At 40.9% G+C, this 27,370-nt stretch overlaps 1 protein-coding gene across 4 annotated transcripts in view; it reads right to left on the bottom strand.

Annotated features, from left to right (window-relative positions):
- LOC139762358 (bumetanide-sensitive sodium-(potassium)-chloride cotransporter-like) overlaps positions 1 to 27,370 on the bottom strand; it is a 170,196-nt gene that overhangs the window by 40,619 nt on the left and 102,207 nt on the right. For all 4 annotated transcript variants that reach the window (XM_071687127.1, XM_071687123.1, XM_071687124.1 and 1 more), the window contains exons 7-12: positions 26,985 to 27,099; positions 20,775 to 20,914; positions 20,025 to 20,136; positions 3,830 to 3,978; positions 3,423 to 3,654; positions 2,808 to 2,929 (exon numbers count right to left, since the gene is read on the bottom strand). In XM_071687127.1, coding sequence (XP_071543228.1) covers positions 2,808 to 2,929; positions 3,423 to 3,654; positions 3,830 to 3,978; positions 20,025 to 20,136; positions 20,775 to 20,914; positions 26,985 to 27,099 — 870 coding nt within the window. The remainder of the gene's footprint in view (positions 1 to 2,807; positions 2,930 to 3,422; positions 3,655 to 3,829; positions 3,979 to 20,024; positions 20,137 to 20,774; positions 20,915 to 26,984; positions 27,100 to 27,370) is intronic.

The raw sequence follows: 27,370 nt of genomic DNA, 5'->3' as shown, positions 1-27,370 counted from the left end.
AGATTTACCAGTTCAGACCATTCTCAGTATTACAGTATTTCTCATTTTAAGTACCTATTATATTACCAAGAAATGAAAGGTATAACAAAACAAAAGTGATACTATCTCAAGTTTACTGCAGCTGAGTTCTAAATCCCGTTTGCACTTCACTGTGTGCATTGAATCAAATAGGCTCACTTAAAGAGTAAATCGCAATTGATTCTACTGGCTATTAATGACAAAATTTTTGATGTAGCCCTCCCAGTTTTTCATTTTTCTTAGATCTTATACAAATGAATTAGATCTGGTGTTTTTATTGTAAGATTCTTTGGTGCTTTTATTGTAAGATTCTAATTCAGAATAACAGAACTCCATAAGTGCCATATATCTCTCTTTTTTAAAGTGTTTCTAACTCAAACCTTTCAAAACAAACACCTGGTCCAATCATCCCCTAACAGTCCTGGGACCACATTGCTCCTCCACAGTCTGACAATGTAATGCACCAGCCTTTCAATCACCATTTTTCAATACTCCCTACCAGGTATGCTTAACCATAGCAATTCAAACATTTACTTTTGCCCCCTTTGCCTTTATATAGGGGGACTATTCATACAGTCTTCCAGTCCTCAGGCACCTCACATTAGGTCATAAATACAATGAAAAGCAAACCAGACTGATTAATCAATGACAATTACACCCCCTTTTTTGAGAAACTCAACTACATTCCCATCCACTCCTGCTGCTATGCCACACTTCATCTAATTGCAAGGCTTTCACCACCACCTCTATCATCAAGACTCTTTTGCTTGGCATACCAACTTGTCCCAAACACAATGCATTTGTTACCCAATCACTGACACATTCAACAGTCCTTCAAAATACTCATTCCATCTCTTTTCACCTCTTCTTACAGGTAGTGGGTAGAAGGGAGGCATCAACCAGGGGTATAGTACCACTTGGGTGTTAGGAGTAGTGACATGAGCACAGTGAGCCAGCATTGCGAGCCAGGTACTGTCACATCTCCCCTCCCTAGCCCAGGTTGCTATCTTTCCTTTTCTACCTCATGTACAAACAGGTTTTTGGAAGTCAACCCTCAAACACAAGTTTTCTCTCACAGGGAACCTAATAACATATTCACAAGATTCTTTCTCCTAAATCACAAATTTCCTTTATACTTGGGGACATATCTCCTGGATTTCATGAGAGGAGATTATCAGGGGAAGAAGTATTTGAGCTGGAAACCCTCCCTACTTTTTATCATCACTTTCCTAAAGATGGAACTGGGGGAGTCAAATGAGGATATGACAATAAAGGCTCAGAATGGGGTGTGTGAATGTGTGTGGATGTAACCAGAATGAGAAGCAGGTTATAGGTGCTACTTCTGAGGAAAGGAATCTAAACATTCTAGCTTTAAAGGAAAAGGTAAGAAGACTGATATGATTGCAGCAAATATCAGGGATTATACTGTTCTACATTTCAAGAAAGGTTTTCACTAAATGATTAATCTTGTAATGAATAAACACTATCTTTCTGCAAGTACTCAAGCATGCTGAGTACTATAATGCCTTAATGGGGACTTGCTATACTTTTTGTTAACAAACTCTGATGAGGCAGGGTTATATATCCTTAAACACAATTTCAAACACTTTCAGGAAACAAGTATAGGATATCATGGTTAACTGTTGTCAGCTGTAACAATGAATGGCAACAGAAACTGTAATTTTTGCAGGGTTAAGTGAGATCTACTTGCTGGCTCTAAAGATTAAGAACAAGGTATAGCTTCTTCAAAATTTGTTGGACAAATTCATGCATATATTATGGAAGCTTAAGTCTTTGATAGGTTTAACAGTTTTGCATGAGTGGTACATAAAAAGAGGAGCTTTTCAAAATGTAAAACTCAACCAAGAGCAAATGTGCTTTGAGTACAGAGATGAACTCCTTTCATGCAGAGTGCTATCAAAGGATCATAAGATATCATCAGAATAAGTGTCAGATGACAATCACTATGTGAGGAGGCAGTAAAGAGCTTACAATTTCCCCATAATGGTGAGAGAAAAGGCCCCCTAATGGCCCCCATGCTCACTGTCTTGCTTGTCTAATGCACATAAGCTGCATTTCTGATCACAACTTTGGACATGTAGCCTTTATGGTGCAGGTTTTTGGGGACAAAGTTTAATCTCTGCCTAAGCCAAAATAACAACCTTGAGCAATAAAAGCATGTAGTCTATTTTTAAGGCAGATTCATGAAAGATTTAGCCCTCAATAATGAAAAGCTAAAAGACTACGAAACTCATAACTACAGCAAATAAACTAATCCTGAAAGCTTCTGAAAATGAGAATTGTAAAAGCATGGACGCTTGCCTCCTCAAGGAATGGAGTGCTAAAAAAGCTTTCTCAACAAACATGTCTATTCAAGAAATTTATCGAGTTTCACTAACCACTACACGTTCACAGTTTTGCCATTATATAATTCTGGCATTATTCTAAAGATTCAGAGCACTAGAAACAAAATCTCAGAAAATCTGCAAAATGAGGGTGACTGCTGCAGCAAGACAATACCTGATGATTCAATTTTTTGAAAACTGGTAATAAACTATGGAAATGAGAGCATTTTAATCCAACCAAGACCATTATGATAATAATCATTCATGCTGAATGAAGATCCCACATTTCTAATTGTAATTGTAATCTCATTATATGGTGTTTTCTAAATGTATCTATATAATCTTGTAATACAGTATTTTCTAAATGTATCTATAGTCTCATTATATGGGTTTTCCAATCAAGCACTCTGAGAGATATAGCTAAACCTTAAAAGAAATACCAACCTTAAAGCCTGGTCGCCAACCAGGGGATTTGATGAGGGATGCATGGAAGCAGGAAAAGTTGATAAGGCTGTATGCCGCCAGGAAAAAGTTACTTAGCAATGTTGATACAACATTCAGGTCACCTGTTGGTACAGAGATGAGGATAACAATTAAGACCAAAGCGTTATCATATCTATATTGTACAAACTTTTATACCTAAAATGAAGCTACAGCAATCTATATCTTATTAGATAAAATGAATTATTCCTATTCCATAATAATAATTCCTATTCTACCTCCATCGAAAACATCAAGGGTGAGATAATCTTTGACCGTCATGGGTCAAGCAATCTTTGACAAGGCTGTATATCAGTGGGCAGAAGGGAGTAAAGTATTGTAGAAGACCTTCCCACTACACAGGAGCCCATCTTATCCTGCTCCTATGTGAAGCGCAGGTCACAGTTGGCCTCTGGCGGCTCAAAAGCACTACAAACAAATGTCTCTCAAGGGTTGGAGAGAGAGAGAGTGTGTGTGTGTGTGTGGTAAATCAGCATGAATGGACTAAACATAGTTCTTTGAAATCAATCTCCATAAAAATTAGGGTTTCTTAAAAATAATACCAAATAAAAAAATCACCTATCATGATGCAAGCCAAAGAGATGACAAAAACGAGGATGTACCCTCGAACAGGGTCATTATTGGCACCAGATCCCTTTGAAAAACCATATATTCCAGGATACAGCTTGTCCTTGGCTAAGGCTTGTAGAACACGAGGAGCACCAACCAGGGAAGCAATAGCTGAGGAAAGGGTGGCAGCGAAACATCCAGCATAGACCAAAGGTCCCCAAGCTGCCATCAGTTCCATTACCTGAGAAATTTTTTGCACATTTTTCTATCTCTGTATAACAGTATGTCTTCTTAATTCATTCTTCGTTACATTTATACTCAGTACGGCAAAAATAGTAACAAATTACAATAATAATGGATAAATTAATAAATATTCAACCACAAAGACTAAAAATGTCAAAAAATGCTATACTCACTTGGTTGCTATTTTCAGTGCCAAATTCACAGATAGATATATTTCCTGTTCCTCCCTCCCCACCTTTGTAACAGTATTCATCAGAAAAGGTGGGATTTTCCCAGATATTTGTGGTATTGTCCATATTCTCTACGAATAAGGTTTTGTCCCCTGAAAAAAGAAACATAATCATTACTAATTAAAATTTACACAAACATATATTATTACTGTTACTATTCCAATGAGGTCAACGCGCCATTAATGGACTCAACCAGGGCATGTGAAATGTGTGGGGTAAACCATGGAAAGGTCTGTGGGGCCTGGATGTGGATAGGGAGCTGTGATTTTGGCACATTACTCATGACAGCTTGAGTATGGGTGTGATCGGATGTGGCCTTTCTCTGTCTTTCCTAGTGCTACCTTGCTGACACAGGGATGGCACTGGGAATGGATGAAGGCGAGCAAGTATGAATATGTACATGTGTGTATATATGTATAGCATGTGTATGTATATGTATATTTATCCCTGGAGATAGGGAAGAAAGAATACTTTCCACATATTCCCTGCACATCACAGGTGGGAACGCGGGTGGGATGGAAATACTCCTTTTCAGTTTTAACTTTTCCAAGGGCAGGAATAGAGAAGGGGGCCACATGCATCTTTTGCACAAGTCATCACTGCTTCCCTAAAAACATCCCATTCCTCCCCCACTCCCCTTACATCATCTGCTCTCACCTTTTGCCATTCTACACTCAATCTCTCCTGGTACTTCCTCACACAAGTCTCCTTTCTAAACTCACTCTAACCACTCTCTTCTCCCCAACATTCTCTCTTCTTTTCTGAAAACCTCTACATATCTTCACCTTCGCCCTCCACAAGATAGTGATCACACATCCCTCCAGCAGCCCCTCTCAGCACATTAATATCCAAAAGTCTCTTTTACATGCCTATCAATTAACAAATAATCTAATAACACCCTCTGACCTTCTCTCCTACTCACATACGTATGCTTATGCATATTTCTCTTTTTAAACCTGATGTTCCTAATCACCAGTCCCTTTTCAGCACACAAATCTACAAGTTCTTCATTTCCATTTACAACACCTCATGTACACCAATTTACCCTCAACTGCCACATTACTCACCTTCACATTCAAATCATCCATCACTATAACCCAGTCTCATGCATCATAGCTGCTAGCACACTCACTCAGCTGCTCCCAAAACACTTGCCTCTCAAGATCTTTCTTCTCATGACCAGGTGCATGCATAGGCACCAATAATCACCCATCTCTCTACATCCACTTTCAGTTTGATCCACATCAATCCAGAATTTATTTTCTTACACTCTATCACACACTCCCACAACTCCTGCTTCAGGAGTAGCACTACTCCTTCCTTAGCTCTTATCCTCTCACCAACCCCTAACTTTACTCCTAAGACATTCCCAAACCACTCTTCCCCTTTACCCTTGAGCTTCATTTCACTCAAGAGCCAAAACATCCAGGTTCCTTTCCTCAATCATACTACCTATCTCTCCTTTTTTCTCATCTTGGTTACATCCATCCACATTCATTCTGGCCCCCCACGCCAGCCCCCTTCAGTCGCCTTCTACAATACGCAAGGAATATGTGGGGAGTATTCTTTTTCCCCTATCCCCAGGGATAATATATATATATATAGTGATATAGTGATGGGTGATTTGAATGCAAAGGTGAGTAATGTGGCAGTTGAGGGAATAATTGGTATGCATGGGGTGTTCAGTGTTGTAAATGGAAATGGTGAAGAGCTTGTAGATTTATGTGCTGAAAAAGGACTGATGATTGGGAATACCTGGTTTAAAAAGCGAGATATACATAAGTATACTTATGTAAGTAGGAGAGATGGCCAGAGAGCGTTATTGGATTACGTGTTAATTGACAGGCGCGCGAAAGAGAGACTTTTGGATGTTAATGTGCTGAGAGGTGCAACTGGAGGGATGTCTGATCATTATCTTGTGGAGGCTAAGGTGAAGATTAGTATGGGTTTTCAGAAAAGAGGAGTGAATGTTGGGGTGAAGAAGGTGGTGAGAGTAAGTGAGCTTGGGAAGGAGACCTGTGTGGGGAAGTACCAGGAGAGACTGTGTACAGAATGGAAAAAGGTGAGAACAATGGAAGTAAGGGGAGTGGGGGAGGAATGGGATGTATTTAGGGAATCAGTGATGGATTGCACAAAAGATGCTTGTGGCATGAGAAGAGTGGGAGGTGGGCTGTTTAGAAAGGGTAGTGAGTGGTGGGATGAAGAAGTAAGAGTATTAGTGAAAGAGAAGAGAGAGGCATTTGGACGATTTTTGCAGGGAAAAAATGCAATTGAGTGGGAGAAGTATAAAAGAAAGAGACAGGAGGTCAAGAGAAAGGTGCAAGAGGTGAAAAAAAGGGCAAATGAGAGTTGGGGTGAGAGACTATCAGTAAATTTTAGGGAGAATAAAAAGATGTTCTGGAAGGAGGTAAATAGGGTGCGTAAGACAAGGGAGCAAATGGGAACTTCAGTGAAGGGCGCAAATGGGGAGGTGATAACAAGTAGCGGTGATGTGAGAAGGAGATGGAATGAGTATTTTGAAGGTTTGTTGAATGTGTCTGATGACAGAGTGGCAGATATAGGGTGTTTTGGTCGAGGTGGTGTGCAAAGTGAGAGGGTTAGGGAAAATGATTTGGTAAACAGAGAAGAGGTAGTAAAAGCTTTGCGGAAGATGAAAGCCGGCAAGGCAGCAGGTTTGGATGGTATTGCAGTGGAATTTATTAAAAAAGGGGGTGACTGTATTGTTGACTGGTAGGTAAGGTTATTTAATGTATGTATGACTCATGGTGAGGTGCCTGAGGATTGGCGGAATGCGTGCATAGTGCCATTGTACAAAGGCAAAGGGGATAAGAGTGAGTGCTCAAATTACAGAGGTATAAGTTTGTTGAGTATTCCTGGTAAATTATATGGGAGGGTATTGATCGAGAGGGTGAAGGCATGTACAGAGCATCAGATTGGGGAAGAGCAGTGCGGTTTCAGAAGTGGTAGAGGATGTGTGGATCAGGTGTTTGCTTTGAAGAATGTATGTGAGAAATACTTAGAAAAGCAAATGGATTTGTATGTAGCATTTATGGATCTGGAGAAGGCATATGATAGAGTTGATAGAGATGCTCTGTGGAAGGTATTAAGAATATATGGTGTGGGAGGCAAGTTGTTAGAAGCAGTGAAAAGTTTTTATCGAGGATGTAAGGCATGTGTACGTGTAGGAAGAGAGGAAAGTGATTGGTTCTCAGTGAATGTAGGTTTGCGGCAGGGGTGTGTGATGTCTCCATGGTTGTTTAATTTGTTTATGGATGGGGTTGTAAGGGAGGTAAATGCAAGAGTCCTGGAAAGAGGGGCAAGTATGAAGTCTGTTGGGGATGAGAGAGCTTGGGAAGTGAGTCAGTTGTTGTTCGCTGATGATACAGCGCTGGTGGCTGATTCATGTGAGAAACTGCAGAAGCTGGTGACTGAGTTTGGTAAAGTGTGTGGAAGAAGAAAGTTGAGAGTAAATGTGAATAAGAGCAAGGTTATTAGGTACAGTAGGGGTGAGGGTCAAGTCAATTGGGAGGTGAGTTTGAATGGAGAAAAACTGGAGGAAGTGAAGTGTTTTAGATATCTGGGAGTGGATCTGTCAGCGGATGGAACCATGGAAGCGGAAGTGGATCATAGGGTGGGGGAGGGGGCGAAAATTTTGGGAGCCTTGAAAAATGTGTGGAAGTCGAGAACATTATCTCGGAAAGCGAAAATGGGTATGTTTGAGGGAATAGTGGTTCCAACAATGTTGTATGGTTGCGAGGCATGGGCTATGGATAGAGATGTGCGCAGGAGGATGGATGTGCTGGAAATGAGATGTTTGAGGACAATGTGTGGTGTGAGGTGGTTTGATCGAGTAAGTAACGTAAGGGTAAGAGAGATGTGTGGAAATAAAAAGAGCGTGGTTGAGAGAGCAGAAGAGGGTGTTTTGAAATGGTTTGGGCACATGGAGAGAATGAGTGAGGAGAGATTGACCAAGAGGATATATGTGTCGGAGGTGGAGGGAACGAGGAGAAGAGGGAGACCAAATTGGAGGTGGAAAGATGGAGTGAAAAAGATTTTGTGTGATCGGGGCCTGAACATGCAGGAGGGTGAAAGGAGGGCAAGGAATAGAGTGAATTGGAGTCATGTGGTATACAGGGGTTGACGTGCTGTCAGTGGATTGAATCAAGGCATGTGAAGCGTCTGGGGTAAACCATGGAAAGCTGTGTAGGTATGTATATTTGCGTGTGTGGACGTGTGTATGTACATGTGTATGTGGGGGGGGGGGGGTTGGGCCATTTCTTTCGTCTGTTTCCTTGCGCTACCTCGCGTTTGCGAGGTAGCGCAAGGAAACAGACGAAAGAAATGGCCCAACCCCCCCCCATACACATGTATATACATACATCCACACACGCAAATATACATACCTACACAGCTTTCCATGGTTTACCCCAGACGCTTCACATGCCCTGATTCAATCCACTGACAGCACGTCAACCCCGGTATACCACATCGCTCCAATTCACTCTATTCCTTGCCCTCCTTTCACCCTCCCGCATGTTCAGGCCCCGATCACACAAAATCTTTTTCACTCCATCTTTCCACCTCCAATTTGGTCTCCCTCTTCTCCTCGTTCCCTCCACCTCCGACACATATATCCTCTTGGTCAATCTTTCCTCACTCATTCTCTCCATGTGCCCAAACCACTTCAAAACACCCTCTTCTGCTCTCTCAACCATGCTCTTTTTATTTCCACACATCTCTCTTACCCTTACGTTACTCACTCGATCAAACCACCTCACACCACACATTGTCCTCAAACACCTCATTTCCAGCACATCCATCCTCCTGCGCACAACTCTATCCATAGCCCACGCCTCGCAACCATACAACATTGTTGGAACCACTATTCCTTCAAACATACCCATTTTTGCTTTCCGAGATAATGTTCTCGACTTCCACACATTCTTCAAGGCCCCCAGAATTTTCGCCCCCTCCCCCACCCTATGATCCACTTCCGCTTCCATGGTTCCATCCGCTGCCAGATCCACTCCCAGATATCTAAACACTTCACTTCCTCCAGTTTTTCTCCATTCAAACTCACCTCCCAATTGACTTGACCCTCAACCCTACTGTACCTAATAACCTTGCTCTTATTCACATTTACTCTTAACTTTCTTCTTCCACACACTTTACCAAACTCAGTCACCAGCTTCTGCAGTTTCTCACATGAATCAGCCACCAGCGCTGTATCATCAGCGAACAACAACTGACTCACTTCCCAAGCTCTCTCATCCCCAACAGACTTCATACTTGCCCCTCTTTCCAAAACTCTTGCATTTACCTCCCTAACAACCCCATCCATAAACAAATTAAACAACCATGGAGACATCACACACCCCTGCCGCAAACCTACATTCACTGAGAACCAATCACTTTCCTCTCTTCCTACACACGTGTGTGTGTGTATATGTGCGTATGTATGTGTATGAGTGTGTATGTGTATATGTATATATATATGTATATTATCCCTGGGGATAGGGGTGAAAGAATACTTCCCACGTATTCCTCGCGTGTCGTAGAAAGCGACTAGAGGGGACGGGAGCGGGGGGCCAGAAATCCTCCCCTCCTTGTATTAACTTTCGAAAATGGGAAACAGAAGAAGGAGTCACGCGGGGAGTGCTCATCCTCCTCGAAGGCTCAGAGTGGGGTGCCTAAATGTGTGTGGATGTAACCAAGATGTGAAAAAAGGAGAGATAGGTAGTATGTTTGAGGAAAGGAACCTGGATGTTTTGGCTCTGAGTGAAACAAAGCTCAAGGGTAAAGGGGAAGAGTGGTTTGGGAATGTCTGGGGAGTAAAGTCAGGGGTTAGTGAGAGGACAAGAGCAAGGGAAGGAGTAGCAATACTCCTGAAACAGGAGTTGTGGGAGTATGTGATAGAATGTAAGAAAGTAAATTCTCGATTAATATGGGTAAAACTGAAAGTTGATGGAGAGAGGTGGGTGATTATTGGTGCATATGCACCCGGGCATGAGAAGAAAGATCATGAGAGGCAAGTGTTTTGGGAGCAGCTGAATGAGTGTGTTAGTGGTTTTGATGCACGAGACCGGGTTATAGTGATGGGTGATTTGAATGCAAAGGTGAGTAATGTGGCAGTTGAGGGAATAATTGGTATACATGGGGTGTTCAGTGTTGTAAATGGAAATGGTGAAGAGCTTGTAGATTTATGTGCTGAAAAAGGACTGATGATTGGGAATACCTGGTTTAAAAAGCGAGATATACATAAGTATACTTATGTAAGTAGGAGAGATGGCCAGAGAGCGTTATTGGATAACGTGTTAATTGACAGGCGTGCGAAAGAGAGACTTTTGGATGTTAATGTGCTGAGAGGTGCAACTGGAGGGATGTCTGATCATTATCTTGTGGAGGCTAAGGTGAAGATTTGTATGGGTTTTCAGAAAAGAAGAGTGAATGTTGGGGTGAAGAGGGTGGTGAGAGTAAGTGAGCTTGGGAAGGAGACCTGTGTGAGGTAGTACCAGGAGAGACTGAGTACAGAATGGAAAAAGGTGAGAACAGTGGAAGTAAGGGGAGTGGGGGAGGAATGGGATGTATTTAGGGAATCAGTGATGGATTGCGCAAAAGATGCTTGTGGCATGAGAAGAGTGGGAGGTGGGTTGATTAGAAGGGGTAGTGAGTGGTGGGATGAAGAAGTAAGAGTATTAGTGAAAGAGAAGAGGCATTTGGACGATTTTTGCAGGGAAAAAATGCAATTGAGTGGGAGATGTATAAAAGAAAGAGACAGGAGGTCAAGAGAAAGGTGCAGGAGGTGAAAAAAAGGGCAAATGAGAGTTGGGGTGAGAGAGTATCATTAAATTTTAGGGAGAATAAAAAGATGTTCTGGAAGGAGGTAAATAAAGTGCGTGAGACAAGGGAGCAAATGGGAACTTCAGTGAAGGGCGCAAATGGGGAGGTGATAACAAGCAGTGGTGATGTGAGAAGGAGATGGAGTGAGTATTTTGAAGGTTTGTTGAATGTGTGTGATGATAGAGTGGCAGATATAGGGTGTTTTGGTCGAGGTGGTGTGCAAAGTGAGAGGGTTAGGGAAAATGATTTGGTAAACAGAGAAGAGGTAGCGAAAGCTTTGCGGAAGATGAAAGCCGGCAAGGCAGCAGGTTTGGATGGTATTGCAGTGGAATTTATTAAAAAAGGGGGTGACTGTATTGTTGACTGGTTGGTAAGGTTATTTAATGTATGTATGACTCATGGTGAGGTGCCTGAGGATTGGCGGAATGCGTGCATAGTGCCATTGTACAAAGGCAAAGGGGATAAGAGTGAGTGCTCAAATTACAGAGGTATAAGTTTGTTGAGTATTCCTGGTAAATTATATGGGAGGGTATTGATTGAGAGGGTGAAGGCATGTACAGAGCATCAGATTGGGGAAGAGCAGTGTGGTTTCAGAAGTGGTAGAGGATGTGTGGATCAGGTGTTTGCTTTGAAGAATGTATGTGAGAAATACTTAGAAAAGCAAATGGATTTGTATGTAGCATTTATGGATCTGGAGAAGGCATATGATAGAGCTGATAGAGATGCTCTGTGGAAGGTATTAAGAATATATGGTGTGGGAGGAAAGTTGTTGGAAGCAGTGAAAAGTTTTTATCGAGGATATATATATATATATATATATATATATATATATATATATATATATATATATTCCCTGGGGATAGGGGAGAAAGAATACTTCCCACGTAGTCCCTGCGTGTCGTAGAAGGCGACTAAAAGGGAAGGGAGCGGGGGGCTGGAAATCCTCCCCTCTCGTTTTTTTTTTTTAATTTTCCAAAAGAAGGAACAGAGAAGAGGGCCAGGTGAGGATATTCCCTCAAAGGCCCAGTCCTCTGTTCTTAACGCTACCTCGCTATCGCGGGAAATGGCGAATAGTATGAAAAAAAAAAAAAAAATATATATATATATTATCCCTGGGGCTAGGGGAGAAAGAATACTTCTCACGTATTCCCTGTGTGTCGTAGAAGGCAACTAAAAGGGAAGGGAGTGGAGGGGTGGAAATCCTCCCCTCTCGTTTTTAATTTTCCAAAAGAAGGAACAGAGAAGGGGGCCAAGTGAGGATATTCCCTTAAAGGCTCAGTCCTCTGTTCTTAACGCTACCTCGCTAATCTTTCCTCACTCATTCTCTCCATGTGACCAAACCATTTCAAAACACCCTCTTCTGCTCTCTCAACCACACTATTTTTATTTCCACACATCTCTCTTACCCTTACATTACTTACTCAATCAAACCACCTCACACCACATACTGTCCTCAAACATCTCATTTCCAGCACATCCACCCTCCTCCGCACAACTCTATCCATAGCCCACGCCTCGCAACCATACAACATTGTTGGAACCACTATTCCTTCAAACATACCCATTTTTGCTTTCCGAGATAATGTTCTCGACTTCCAAACATTCTTCAAGGCTCCCAGAATTTTCGCCCCCTCCCCCTCCCTATGATTCACTTCCGCTTCCATGGTTCCATCCGCTGCCAGATCCACTCCCAGATATCTAAAACACTTTACTTCCTCCAGTTTTTCTCCATTCAAACTTACCTCCCAATTGACTTGACCCTCAACCCTACTGTACCTAATAACCTTGCTCTTATTCACATTTACTCTTAACCTTCTTCTTTCACACACTTTACCAAACTCAGTCACCAGCTTCTGCAGTTTCTTACATGAATCAGCCACCAGCGCTGTATCATCAGCGAACAACAACTGACTCACTTCCCAAGCTCTCTCATCCACAACAGACTGCATACTTGCCCTCTTTCCAAAACTCTTGCATTCACCTCCCTAACAACCCCATCCATAAACAAATTAAACAACCATGGAGACATCACACACCTCTGCCGCAAACCTACATTCACTGAGAACCAATCACTTTCCTCTCTTCCTACATGTATATATGCCTTACATCCTCAATAAAAACTTTTCACTGCTTCTAACAACATGCCTCCCACACCATATATTCTTAGTACCTTCCACAGAGCATCTCTATCAACTCTATCATATGCCTTCTCCAGATCCATATTTTTTTTTTTTTTTTTTTGTCGCTGTCTCCCGCGTTTGCGAGGTAGCTACATACAAATCCATTTGTTTTTCTAAGTATTTCTCACATACATTCTTCAAAGCAAACACCTGATCCACACATCCTCTACCACTTCTGAAACCACACTGCTCTTCCCTAATCTGATGCTGTGTACATGCCTTCACCCTCTCAATCAATACCCTCCCATATAATTTCCCAAGAATACTCAACAAACTTATACCTCTGTAATTTGAGCACTCACTCTTATCCTCTTTGCCTTTGTACAATGGCACTATGCAAGCATTCCGCCAATCCTCAGGCACCTCACCATGAATCATACATACATTAAATAACCTTACCAACCAGTCAACAATGCAGTCACCCCCTTTTTTAATAAATTCCACTGCAATACCATTCAAACCTGCTGCCTTGCCAGCTTTCATCTTCCATAAAGCTTTTACTACCTCTTCTCTATTTACCAAATCATTTTCCCTAACCTTCTCACTTTGCACACCACCTCGACCAAAACACCCTATATCTGCCACTCTATCATCAAACACATTCAACAAACCTTCAAAATACTCACTCCATCACCTTCTCACATCACCACTACTTTGTTATCACCTCCCCATTAGCCCCCTTCACTGAAGTTCCCATTTGCTCCCTTGTCTTACGGACTTTATTTGCCTCCTTCCAAAACATCTTTTTATTCTCCCTGAAATTTAATGATACTCTCTCACCCCAACTCTCATTTGCCCTCTTTTTCACCTCTTGCACCTTTCTCTTGACCTCCTGCCTCTTTCTTTTATACCTCTCCCACCCATTTGCATTTTTTCCCTGCAAAAATCGTCCAAATGCCTCTCACTTCTCTTTCACTAACAATCTTACTTCTTCATCCCACCACTCACTACCTTTTCTAATCAACCCACCTCCAACGCTTCTCATGCCACAAGCATCTTTTGCGCAACCCATCACTGATTCCCTCAATACATCCCATTCCTCCCCCACTCCCCTTACCTCCTTTGTTCTCACCTTTTTCCATTCTGTACTCAGTCTCTCCTGGTACTTCCTCACACAAGTCTCCTTCCCAAGCTCACTCACTCTCACCACTCTCTTCACCCCAACATTCTCTCTTCTTTTCTGAAATCCCCTACAAATCTTCACCTTCGCCTCCACAAGATAATGATCAGACATCCCTCCAGTTGCACCTCTCAGCACATTAACATCCAAAAGTCTCTCTTTCACGCGTCTATCAATTAACACGTAATCCAATAACGCTCTCTGGCCATCTCTCCTACTTACATACGTATACTTATGTATATCTTGCTTTTAAACCAGGTATTCCCAATCACCAGTCCTTTTTCAGCACATAAATCTACAAGCTCTTAACCATTTCCATTTACAACACTGAACACCCCATGTATACCAATTATTCCCTCAACTGCCACATTACTCACCTTTGCATTCAAATCACCCAGCAATATAACCTGGTCTTGTGCATCAAAACCACTAACACACTCATTCAGCTGCTCCCAAAACACTTGCCTCTCATGATCTTTCTTCTCATGCCCAGGTGCATATGCACCAATAATCACCCATCTCTCTCCATCAACTTTCAGTTTTACCCATATCAATCTAGAATTTACTTTCTTACACTCTATCACATACTCCCACAACTCCTGATTCAGAAGTAGTGCTACTCCTTCCCTTGCTCTTGTCCTCTCACTAACCCCTGACTTTACTCCCAAGACGTTCCCAAACCACTCTTCCCCTTTACCCTTGAGCGTCGTTTCACTCAGAGCCAAAACATCCAGGTTCCTTTCCTCAAACATACTACCTATCTCTCCTTTTTTCTCATCTTGGTTACATCCACACACATTTAGACACCCCAATCTGAGCCTTCGAGGAGGGTGAGCACTCCTCGTGTGACTCTTTCTTCTCTTTCCCCTTTTAGAAAGTTAAAATACAAGGAGGGAGGGGAGGGTTTCTGGCCCCCGCTCCCGTCCCCTTTAGTCGCCTTCTACGACACGTGAGGAATGTGTGGGAAGTATTCTTTCTCCCCTATCCCCAGGGATATATATATATATTCTTTTTTTTTTTTTCCTTTGTCGTTGTCTCCCGCGTTTGCGAGGTAGCGTAAGGAAACAGACGAAAGAAATGGCCCAACCCACCCCCATACACATGTATATACATACGTCCACACACGCAAATATACATACCTACACAGCTTTCCATGGTTTACCCCAGACGCTTCACATGCCCTGATTCAATCCATTGACAGCACGTCAACCCCGGTATACCACATCGATCCAATTCAATCTATTCCTTGCCCGCCTTTCACCCTCCTGCATGTTCAGGCCCCGATCACACAAAATCTTTTTCACTCCATCTTTCCACCTCCAATTTGGTCTCCCACTTCTCCTCGTTCCCTCCACCTCCGACACATATATCCTCTTGGTCAATCTTTCCTCACTCATTCTCTCCATGTGCCCAAACCATTTCAAAACACCCTCTTCTGCTCTCTCAACCACGCTCTTTTTATTTCCACACATCTCTCTTACCCTTACGTTACTTACTCGATCAAACCAACTCACACCACGCATTGTCCTCAAACATCTCATTTACAGCACATCCATCCTCCTGTGCACAACTCTATCCATAGTCCACGCCTCGCAACCATACAACACTGTTGGAACCATTATTCCTTCAAACATACCCATTTTTGCTTTCCGAGATAATGTTCTCGACTTCCACACATTCTTCAAGGCTCCCAGGATTTTCGCCCCCTCCCCCACCCTATGATCCACTTCCGCTTCCATGGTTCCATCCACTGCCAGATCCACTCCCAGATATCTAAAACACTTTACTTCCTCCAGTTTTGCTCCATTCAAACTTACCTCCCAATTGACTTGACCCTCAACCCTACTGTACCTAATAACCTTGCTCTTATTCACATTTACTCTTAACTTTCTTCTTTCACACACTTTACCAAACTCAGTCACCAGCTTCTGCAGTTTCTCACATGAATCAGCCACCAGCGCTGTATCATCAGCGAACAACAACTGACTCACTTCCCAAGCTCTCTCATCCCCAACAGATTTCATACTTGCCCCTCTTTCCAAAACTCTTGCATTCACCTCCCTAACAACCCCATCCATAAACAAATTAAACAACCATGGAGACATCACACACCCCTGCCGCAAACCTACATTCACTGAGAACCAATCACTTTCCTCTCTTCCTACACGTACACATGCCTTACATCCTCGATAAAAACTTTTCACTGCTTCTAACAACTTGCCTCCCACACCATATATTCTTAATACCTTCCACAGAACATCTCTATCAACTCTATCATATGCCTTCTCCAGATCCATAAATGCTACATACAAATCCATTTGCTTTTCTAAGTATTTCTCACATACATTCTTCAAAGCAAACACCTGATCCACACATCCTCTACCACTTCTGAAACCACACTGCTCTTCCCCAATCTGAGTCTCTGTACATGCCTTCACCCTCTCAATCAATACCCTCCCATATAATTTCCCACAAACTTATCCCTCTGTAATTTGAGCACTCACTCTTATCCCCTTTGCCTTTGTACAATGGCACTATGCACGCATTCCGCCAATCCTCAGGCACCTCACCATGAGTCATACATACATTAAACAACCTTACCAACCAGTCAATAGTGAAAGAGAAGAGAGAGGCATTTGGACGATTTTTGCAGGGAAAAAATGCAATTGAGTAGGAGATGTATAAAAAAAAAAGAGACAGGAGGTCAAGAGAAAGGTGCAAGAGGTGAAAAAGAGGGCAAATGAGAGTTGGGGTGAGAGAGTATCATTAAATTTTAGGGAGAATAAAAAGATGTTCTGGAAGGAGGTAAATAAGGTGCGTAAGACAAGGGAGCAAATGGGAACTTCAGTGAAGGGCGCAAATGGGGAGGTGATAACAAGTAGTGGTGATGTGAGAAGGAGATGGAGTGAGTATTTTGAAGGTTTGTTGAATGTGTTTGATGATAGAGTGGCAGATATAGGGTGTTTTGGTCGAGGTGGTGTGCAAAGTGAGAGGGTTAGGGAAAATGATTTGGTAAACAGAGAAGAGGTAGTAAAAGCTTTGCGGAAGATGAAAGCCGGCAAGGCAGCAGGTTTGGATGGTATTGCAGTGGAATTTATTAAAAAAGGGGGTGACTGTATTATATATATATATATATATATATATATATATATATATATATATATATATATATATATACACATGTCTGTGTATGTATATGTATGTATACGTTGAAATGTATATGTATGTATATGTGCGTGTGTGGGTGTGTATGTGGGTAGGTTGGGCCATTCTTTTGTCTGTTTCCTTGCGACAAAGTATAATAAATAAATATACAACAATATCTATGAACATGGCACGAGAAAGGTGGGAGGTGGGCAGATTAGAGAGGCTAGTGAGAGAAAAGTGAGGCATTTGGACAGTACTTATGAGGAAGGAGTGCAAGTGACTGGGAAATGTATAAAAGAAAGCAGCAAAGTCAAGAGGAAAGTGCAAGGGTTGAAAAAGAGGGGAAATGAGAGTTGGGATGAGTATCATTAAACTTTAGGAAGAATAAAAATATGACTTAGAAGGAGGTAAATAATGTGCGAAAGACAAGAGATCAAACAGGAACATTGGTGAAGGGGGCAAGGGGAGAAGAAATAAGAGGCACTGCTTTGGGGAGAGGAGGAAACAGAGTAAGTGTTTTGAATGTGTTTGATGATAGAGTAGCAGATGTAGGGTGTTTTGGTTGGGTTGGTGTGCCAAGTGAGAGTCAGGGAGGGTGGTTTGGTGAAGAGAGAAGAGGTGGTGAAAGGCTTGTGGAAGATGAAATCCAGCAAAGTGGCAGGAGTGGATCGGATGGCAGATGAATTCATTAAGAAAGGGGGTGAAAGTGATGTTGATTGGTTGGTAGCGATATTCAATGTACGTATGGATCATGATGAAGTGCCTGACGATTAGGGGAATGTATGTATAGTGTCACTGTATAAAGTGAAGGAGATAAAGGTGAGTAAGAAGAGTATGGTTTAAGAAAGGTGCATAAGGGTGCAAGGCATGCATAAGACAGAGCAAACTGGAGTGATGCCATACACAAGGGTTGACAGGCTGACAATTAGTAGAACCAGGGTATATGATGCAGTCAGAAAACCATAGAAAGGTCTGAGAGCCAGAGAGTAAATGTGAGCAAATGAGGCCGTTCTTTGTATGTTCCTGGCATTCCAAGCTATGTGGGTAATGGTAAACAAGTACGAAATTAAAAATTAGAAAAGATGGCATTTAGTTTGTTGCTATTGCACTTAATGTTTGTGTGGAAAAATGTTTGATGTGTGGTAATATGTTTGTTGTGTGGTAATATGTGTGTAGCGTGGAAATAGAACATTGTGTGTGTGTCGTATATGATGCCCACAGTAGTTTGAGTTTTGCTGAATGAGAGCAATTTGCCATTCAAGATAACAGGAGGGCAAAGGCTGGATTTATGTGTATCTGGAAATAAAAGGGTGAATGAAGATGTCTGGAGATCCAAACATTCCATTATGGATGATCTACTATTCCAATTATTTGATGTAAACTTGGACTTTTATTACTTTAAAGAGATGTAGGGAGAGAGCAATCATAGGACAAAACACAAAATCAAGCAAGAAGATGTTAAAAACAGATTATATATCAGTAATTCTGAGGACAAGGTTTATACTATCTATATCTCTGATGCCTGTTCCAATGGGAACTCCCTTAAAAGGGTAGTTACTACAACAAAGTCTCCATAACTAAAGAACTCTTAGCCTTTATTGCCTCACCCTTAACAGGCCATTGGCAGATGACAAGTCTAGTGCAGTGTTTGCAAAGGCTCCTACCTAATGTCCCTAATGACTACTTCTATCTAATGCTCCTACCTACTAATTCTACCCAATGTTTATACCTAATAATCTACCTAAGATTTATACAGACAGCATATATAAATCTAAGAAATGGGGCCCCACACAGCTAAAACTCACCTTCCCAGTGGAAAGTTAATGGCCCTGGCTTAGCCTTTTCCTGTGCAGTATCACATCAAACTGGCTGAATCTTTTCTTATCGATATACAGTTATACTCTTTTCTTTATTTTTTCAGTTATGAGTACTTGAAAACAATGAAGATAACAAACAGTTTAGGATGTAACCCCCTTTTTACTATGCAATCATGGTTTGAATTTACATAAACTTAATTTGCATAACATTCTTCAAACACATCCCCCATGTAAATCACAGGATAGGAGTACTATAATGAAGGTACAGTAAAGGACTGCTATTGAATAATTATAAAACTGCTTTTCAGCCCCGACAATTCAGTACAATTCATGTGTATAATGGTTTGGTCCCACTGACTGTGAGAGAATAAGATTCCTCTGTGTTTCCTTATGCATAGCATTCATTGTGGCCAAGCATCATTTGTTATGATAGAGCAAACTGTCACGATTATTGACTTTAATTGGAGTGAAACTGCATAAATTGAAGCTTTGCATAACAGAAACCCTCTGTGATTGTTTTATAATATCTACATCACAATATCACTAATACTAAAGTTTTCTACCTGCCCAACAACAGAAGTAGAAAGATGGCTATGCTTACTGCATATACCCCTGCCAGTTGAATATTTGGGCAAAACTAGGCTTTGAATATACTTAATCTGTAAGCACTTGCTTACAGATGTATGCCAAACAAAATGAAAAATGATAAAGCAAAACATGAGTAACAAAAGCACTATGAGCATGGACTGACGCATACTAACTGGTTGACCTTCCTACGATTCTTTTTAACTTTGAAAATTCGTAACTGCCCCCAAAAGTACTGGCTGCTGAACAAAAAAGGTAACTAACTGATAAGAGGGTTTTCTAACAGAAAAAATGACTCGTATTTAAGCAGATATAACAGAACAAATTTTGATGAAATTATCGTATAATATCTGTTGTGCTGCTTAGAAACATGAAATCAAGATTCTAAAGATGTAAAGCAGCAAAGACTTTAAAGAAGTTATCATTACAACACATCATGATATGCATACCTAAAGCATCTCTCATTGTACCAGCTGCAATCATAACTGGATAGATCATGTATGTAATAAATGTAGTGAGTATAGCAGCAAGTGTACCCTTTGGAATAGCATCTGCTGGATCCTGCAAAAGAGAAAAAGAGACAGTTCATTAAATATTAGCATTATTTTGCATCACATCATCAGGCCAGATTTATGTGCAGACCATTCCCATCCATCTTATGATATAGGAAACAATTTCCCTTGTATCAGTGTTTAAATATTCGATGAAAATAAGTTTCTTTTTGTTATATCTATTTATTTATTTTGCTTTGTCACTGTCTCCCGCGTTAGTGAGGTATAAATATTCATAAAATGCACTTCAAATAAAAAAAATACATGTATGTAAAAATCAGACAAATGATTTGTATGTGTACAATTTTGGGTGGTAAAGAAAAAAACACATCTGAAGAATACTGATACCACTTAAAACAGGAAAAATATTATGTAAAGAAATGGATACTAAAAGCTAGAAAAAAGTAAATGAATAGATGAGAATGGAAAGAGGATAGTGATAAACAAAGAAAGGATATACGAGCCGGAAGAAAAACAGAAAAATGTGTTTATGGAAGACTGATTCAAATAATCAAAGTACAGTAAAACCTCTGTTATCTGTACATTTTAAGAATTCTAAAGAAGAAAAAGATGAAAATATGCAAGATACTAAATGATCACTCTTCTCTAACGACAAGTGAAAGTATAATAAAGGGAACCTTTACTAACCTTTAAATCACCAGACAGGTTTGCCCCAGCCACAATGCCTGTGACAGCTGGAAAGAACACTCCAAATACACTGAAGAAGCTTTGGTCCTTGTTGTCATCCCTCCGAAAATCAGACTGAATATTCAGGGACAAAACTTCACCTAGAAGATTACAAATGAAAAGTTATAAAAAGCAACATTAATTTGGTGTACATCCAAAGTCATGGAATAAGTCCCTTGCATATCTATTCTCATGTAAAGTACTCAACAGTCTAAAGACTTGAAACATTATATTTTCTTAAAGTTTTTCTTTCCTGTATTCCACTTTCTCATCCTCCTAAAAAATGAACATTCTGTGCATGAAATAGTAAAAGCTTCATTGATTTATGTCCAAGATGCTCCATTCATTAAGGCAGGATTAATGTCATACATTGCATTCTTATCCTTATGCATTATAGAAAATACTTCATTCTTTTATCTTTCAAGCTCAAGGGTAAAGGGGAAGAGTGGTTTGGGAATGTCTTGGGAGTACAGTCAGGGGTTAGTGAGAGGACAAGAGCAAGGGAAGGAGTAGCACTACTCCTGAAACAGGAGTGGTGGGAGTATGTGATAGAGTGTAAGAAAGCAAACTCTAGATTGATATGGGTAAAACTGAAAGTTGATGGAGAGAGATGGGTGATTATGGGTGCATATGCATCTGGGCATGAGAAGAAAGATCATGAGAGACAAGTGTTTTGGAGCAGCTGAGTGAGTGTGTTGGTAGTTTCGATGCACGAGACCGGGTTGTAGTGATGGGTGCTTTGAATGCAAAGGTGAGTAATGTGGCAGTTGAGGGAATGATTGGTGTACATGGGGTGTTCAGTGCTGTAAATGGAAATGGTGAAGAGCTTGTAGATTTATGTGCTGAAAAAGGACTGGTGATTGGGAATACCTGGTTTAAAAAGAGAGATATACATAAGTATACGTATGTAAGTAGGAGAGATGGCCAGAGAGCGATATTGGATTACGTGTTAATTGATAGGTGTGCGAAAGAGAGACTTTTGGATGTTAATGTGCTGAAAGGTGCAATTGGAGGGATGTCTGATCATTATCTTGTGGAGTCAAAGGTGAAGATTTGTAGAAGTTTTCAGAAAAGAAGAGAGAACATTGGGGTGAAAAGAGTGGTGAGAGTAAGTGAGCTTGGGAAGGAGACTTGTGTGAGGAAGTACCAGGAGAGACTGAGAACAGAATGGAAAAAGGTGAGATCAAAGGACGTACGGGTAGTGGGGGAGGATTGGGATGTATTCAGGAAAGCAGTGATGGCTTGTGCAAAAGATGCTTGTGGCATGAGAAGAGTGGGAGGTGGGCAGATTAGAAAGGGTAGCGAGGGGTGGGATGAAGAAGTAAGATTATTAGTGAAAGAGAAGAGAGAGGCATTTGGACGATCTTTGCAGGGAAAAAATGCAAATGACTGGGAGATGTATAAAAGAATGAGGCAGGAGGTCAAAAGAAAGGTGCAAGAGGTGAAAAAGAGGGCAAATGAGAGATGGGGTCAGAGAACATCATTAAATTTTAGGGAGAATAAAAAGATGTTTTGGAAGGAGGTAAATAAAGTGCGTAAGACGAGGGAACAAATGGGAACTTCAGTGAAGGGGGGCTAATGGGGAGGTGATAACAAGTAGTGGTGATGTGAGAAGGAGATGGAGTGAGTATTGTGAAGGTTTGTTGAATGTGTTTGATGATAAAGTGGCAGATATAGGGTGTTTTGGTCGAGGTGGTGTGCAAAGTGAGAGGGTTAGGGAAAATGATTTGGTAAACAGAGAAGAGGTAGTAAAAACTTTGCGGAAGATGAAAGCCGGCAAGGCAGTGGGTTTGGCTGGTACTGCAGTGGAATTTATTAAAAAAGGGGGTGACTATATTGTTGACTGGTTGGTAAGGTTATTTAATGTATGTATGACTCATGGTGAGGTGCCTGAGGATTGGCAGAATGCTTGCATAGTGCCATTGTACAAAGGCAAAGGGGATAAAAGTGAGTGCTCAAATTACAGAGGTATAAGTTTGTTGAGTATTCCTGGGAAATTATATGGGAGGGTATTGATTGAGAGGGTGAAGGCATGTACAGAGCATCAGACTGGGGAAGAGTAGTGTGGTTTCAGAAGTGGTAGAGGATGTGTGGATCAGGTGTTTGCTTTGAAGGATGTATGTGAGAAATACTTAGAAAAGCAAATGGATTTGTATGTAGCATTTATGGATCTGGAGAAGGCATATGATAAGAGTTAATAGAGATGCTCTGTGGAAGGTGTTAAGAATATATGGTGTGGGAGGCAAGTTGTTAGAAGCAGTGAAAAGTTTTTATCGAGGATGTAAGGCATGTGTACGTGTAGGAAGAGAGGAAAGTGATTGGTTCTCAGTGAATGTAGGTTTGCGGCAGGGGTGTGTGATGTCTCCATGGTTGTTTAATTTGTTTATGGATGGGGTTGTTAGGGAGGTGAATGCAAGAGTTTTGGAAAAAGTGGCAAGTATGCAGTCTGTTGTGGATGAGAGAGCTTGGGAAGTGAGTCAGTTGTTGTTCACTGATGATACAGCGCGCTGGTGGCTGATTCATATGAGAAACTGCAGAAGCTGGTGACTGAGTTTGGTAAAGTGTGTGAAAGAAGAAAGTTGAGAGTAAATGTGAATAAGAGTAAGGTTATTAGGTACAGTAGGGTTGAGGGCCAAGTTAATTGGGAGGTAAGTTTGAATGGAGAAAAACTGGAGGAAGTGAAGTGTTTTAGATATCTGAGAGTGGATTTGGCAGCGGATGGAACAATGGAAGCGGAAGTGAATCATAGGGTTGGGGAGGGGGCGAAAGTTCTGGGGGCATTGAAGAATGTGTGGAAGTCGAGAACATTATCTCGGAAAGCAAAAATGGGTATGTTTGAAGGAATAGGGGTTCCAACAATGTTATATGGTTGCGAGGCATGGGCTATGGATAGAGTTGTGAGGAGGAGGGTGGATGTGCTGGAAATGAGATGTTTGAGGACAATATGTGATGTGAGGTGGTTTGATCGAGTAAGTAATGATAGGGTAAGAGAGATGTGTGGTAATAAAAAGAGTGTGGTTGAGAGAGCAGAGGAGGGTGTTTTGAAATGGTTTGGTCATATGGAGAGAATAAGTGAGGAAAGATTGACCAAGAGGATATATGTGTCAGAGGTGGAGGGAACGAGGAGAAGTGGGAGACCAAATTGGAGGTGAAAAGATGGAGTGAAAAAGATTTTGAGTGATTGGGGCCTGAACATGCAGGAGGGTGAAAGGCATGCAAGGAATAGAGTGAATTGGAACGATGTGGTATACTAGGGTCGACGTTCTGTCAATGGATTGAACCAAGGCATGTGAAGCGTCTGGGGTAAACCATGGAAAGTTGTGTGGGGCCTGGATGTGGAAAGGGAGCTGTGGTTTCGGTGCATTATTACATGACAGCTAGAGACTGAGCGTGAACAAATGTGGCCTTTGTTGTCCTTTCCTAGCGCTACCTTGCACACATGAGGGGGGAGGGGGATGTTATTCATGTGTGATGAGGTGGTGATGGGAATGAATAAAGGCAGACAGTAAGAATTATGTACATGTGTATATGTATATGACTGTGTGTGTATCTATATGGTTACGTTGAGATGTATAGGTATGTATATTTGCATGTGTGGACGTGTATGTATATACATGTGTATGTGGGTGGGTTGGGCCATTCTTTCGTCTGTTTCCTTGCGCTACCTTGCTAACACGGGAGACAGCGACAAAGCAAAATGAATAAATATATAAATATCTTTCATACTTGTTTACAGTTTCCTGCACAAGTAAGGTGATGCCAGGAACAGATGAAGAAAAGGCCTCGTGCATTTACATCCATTCTCTAGCTGTCAAGTGTAATGCACTGAATCCACAGCCCAACTATCTGCAACCAGGCCACAGAGACCTTTCCATCATTTCTTTGGCTGCTTCACATGCCCTGGTTTGGTCCACTGACAGCACAATGTGTACCTCATTACTCCAATTCACTCGAACCTGTGCATGCCTTTCACCCTCCTGCATGTTCAGGCCCCGAGCACTCGAAGATTATTCACTTCATCCCTCCATCTCCAATTCAATCTCCCCAGTACACATGTCCCTTCCACCTCTGACACATATATCCTTTATGACCACCTCTCCTCACTCATTCTCTCTATAAGTCCTAACCATTTCAGCAATTACTCTTCATTTCTCTAAACCATACAGTACTTATTACCCCACCTCTCTCTTACCCTATCATTACTTAATAATAAATATCTACAACAATCTATTTACTCTTTTTCATTATTTTGAGTAAGCAGTGAGATATATATATGTTTTATTCCTAGTCTTCTCCGTGAATTAATGTAGAAAAGATGTTTTTGCTTGAATAAAAACATTTACAAAATCATATTTCCTCGATCATTATGTTACCAATGATTTGTAAATTATAACAATCACTGTCAAACTACTACAGATAAGTAATGCTAGTGAAGCTGATAAAGCTCTAATGCCCTAAATATTCTTTTCTCCTTCAATGTAGATGTAAAACTAAGCAATGATATATCTGTTTGATAAAGCTATATAATGACAGATACAGTAGATTAATGTCATTCAGGTTCATTAAGGTTTGGTGCCTTAACCAATAATTCTGTTACATGTTCAGAATCCATTTTATGTTCTGATTGTTTTCCTCTTTCCAAACAATCTCCAGAGGTAAACAATCTTCAATATGTTAATCTGCCAAATTTTGCAGTCTACTCCTCTGTGTATCAAAAGTAATATTCTATGTCTTATGTTATTAGAATAAATATCATCAGCAAAGTCAATGAAACACAATTACCATTAAAATCTTGTATGGTGGGAAACATTACGAGTAAAGATCAGCACATAATAAAGATTAGTGAGGCATAAGTAATTTTCTTTCTAAATTTATTCCCTTTGACTAGACTATTCTACTTCTCTCTGTTCTCTTCTGTATTAATTCCCCTCTATCCAAACCATTGTAGCAGTAATCAATGGAGGAACTTCTTCCTCTTATACTATGATCAGTGATATCCCTTATGGGTATATCCTACCACTTACACTCTTTCTTCTACTCATAAACATTCTTATCTCTTCGGCTTCTAACCCTATTATTCGTGTGCAATGATTTCACTTTACACACTTAACTCACTTTCCATCCCCTTCCCCTTCTAACATTCATTCTCTTTCATGCCCTCAATATTTCTCTTAATTCAAACCCATGCAGCATCTCAGAATAGGAAACAGTAGCTTCATTAAATTCAACAGTGCCAAAACACAATTTCTACCTATATCTCTCTCTAATTGTCACTCTTTCCCCTCACTTTAATTTCAAAACACTATAATTCAACCCAGTAATAACAAAAACATGTTAAGCTAAACCATATCCAAGTCTGCTTCCTAAAAGCTGTTGGTGTTGTACAAGTTCTGTTATTTTTCATTTTCTGAGCAGCTACTCTATCCTATAGGGGTTTTAATTCCTCCTGTATGGAGTACTGCTCACATATCTGAGGTGGTTCTTCCACCACTTTCTCCTGGCCAGAGTGGAAACAAAAGCTTTGTTTCATAAATTCTCCTAGTATCACTTCTTTACAACCATCTTCTGTCTGTCAAAAAATGATAACTGTAGAATGTTCTACAGTCATCTTTTCAGCCATTGCTCTCATGAGATATGTCCTAGCCTAAGCCTTCATGGACAAATCCTTGCTATGCACCCACTTCTGTTCTTGTTTGTGGAAGGTGAGTCATACAATGGAGAATGGCTTCCAGCTCTATATTACTGCCCCTGTTAAGTTGCCTCATACAAGGTCCCCCTATCCCCAAGGGTTAAGAGGTTACAGACTATGTCAAAACTAAAGAAGAATGACTGTTTAAACAGAAAAGTGGAACAACCCTAAATGACAAATCATATCAGGAATGAAAAATATTAATCATCAAACATAATTTTAATGCAAGACTTTAATTTTTTTCATCATTATTCATTCTTGATCGCCATTTCCCACATTAGTGAGGTAGCGCCAGGAACATGCAAAGATAGATCACATCTGCTCACATCAATTCTTTAGGTGTCATGAATTCTTTTATATCTTAATTTCTTAACTGGTGAGGGAAAACATGACCTGTGTATATTACTGCACTAGAACAGATTGAAAGCCAGAGTGCTGTATTAAATACAAGTTATTCTAAATAAATGAAAACAAAAACTTACTGCTAAGTCCAACAAATCCCCGAGCTTTCTCATCATCATCCAAGGGGCCTATAAATGCTCCAACAACAAAGTCAATTTGTGACCCTATCAGCAAGAATAGTAGTCCCATCTGCACCTGAAAAGCCAAAATAAGATTATGTTAGATTTTTACAAATACTGTACACCTTTAGCCCATCTATGGCCAGAGTCCTATGAGCACCTGAGGGAGCACTTGCTTGCAAAGGGATAAAAGAACTTTAACTTCCAAATTGGGCAAAATCCATGAGAATTCATCCCCTTCCACCATCATAAAACTCAAGACTGACAGATGTTCATTCACTGGGACTTTACTAAAACCCACCCAGACCAAGGATGTAAAATGGTGGCATACTCTAAACCATCACTGC

The sequence above is a fragment of the Panulirus ornatus genome, chromosome 43, assembly GCF_036320965.1.
Source record: "Panulirus ornatus isolate Po-2019 chromosome 43, ASM3632096v1, whole genome shotgun sequence".
NCBI lineage: Eukaryota > Metazoa > Arthropoda > Malacostraca > Decapoda > Palinuridae > Panulirus > Panulirus ornatus.
This window is presented reverse-complemented; position numbering and strand designations above follow the sequence as displayed.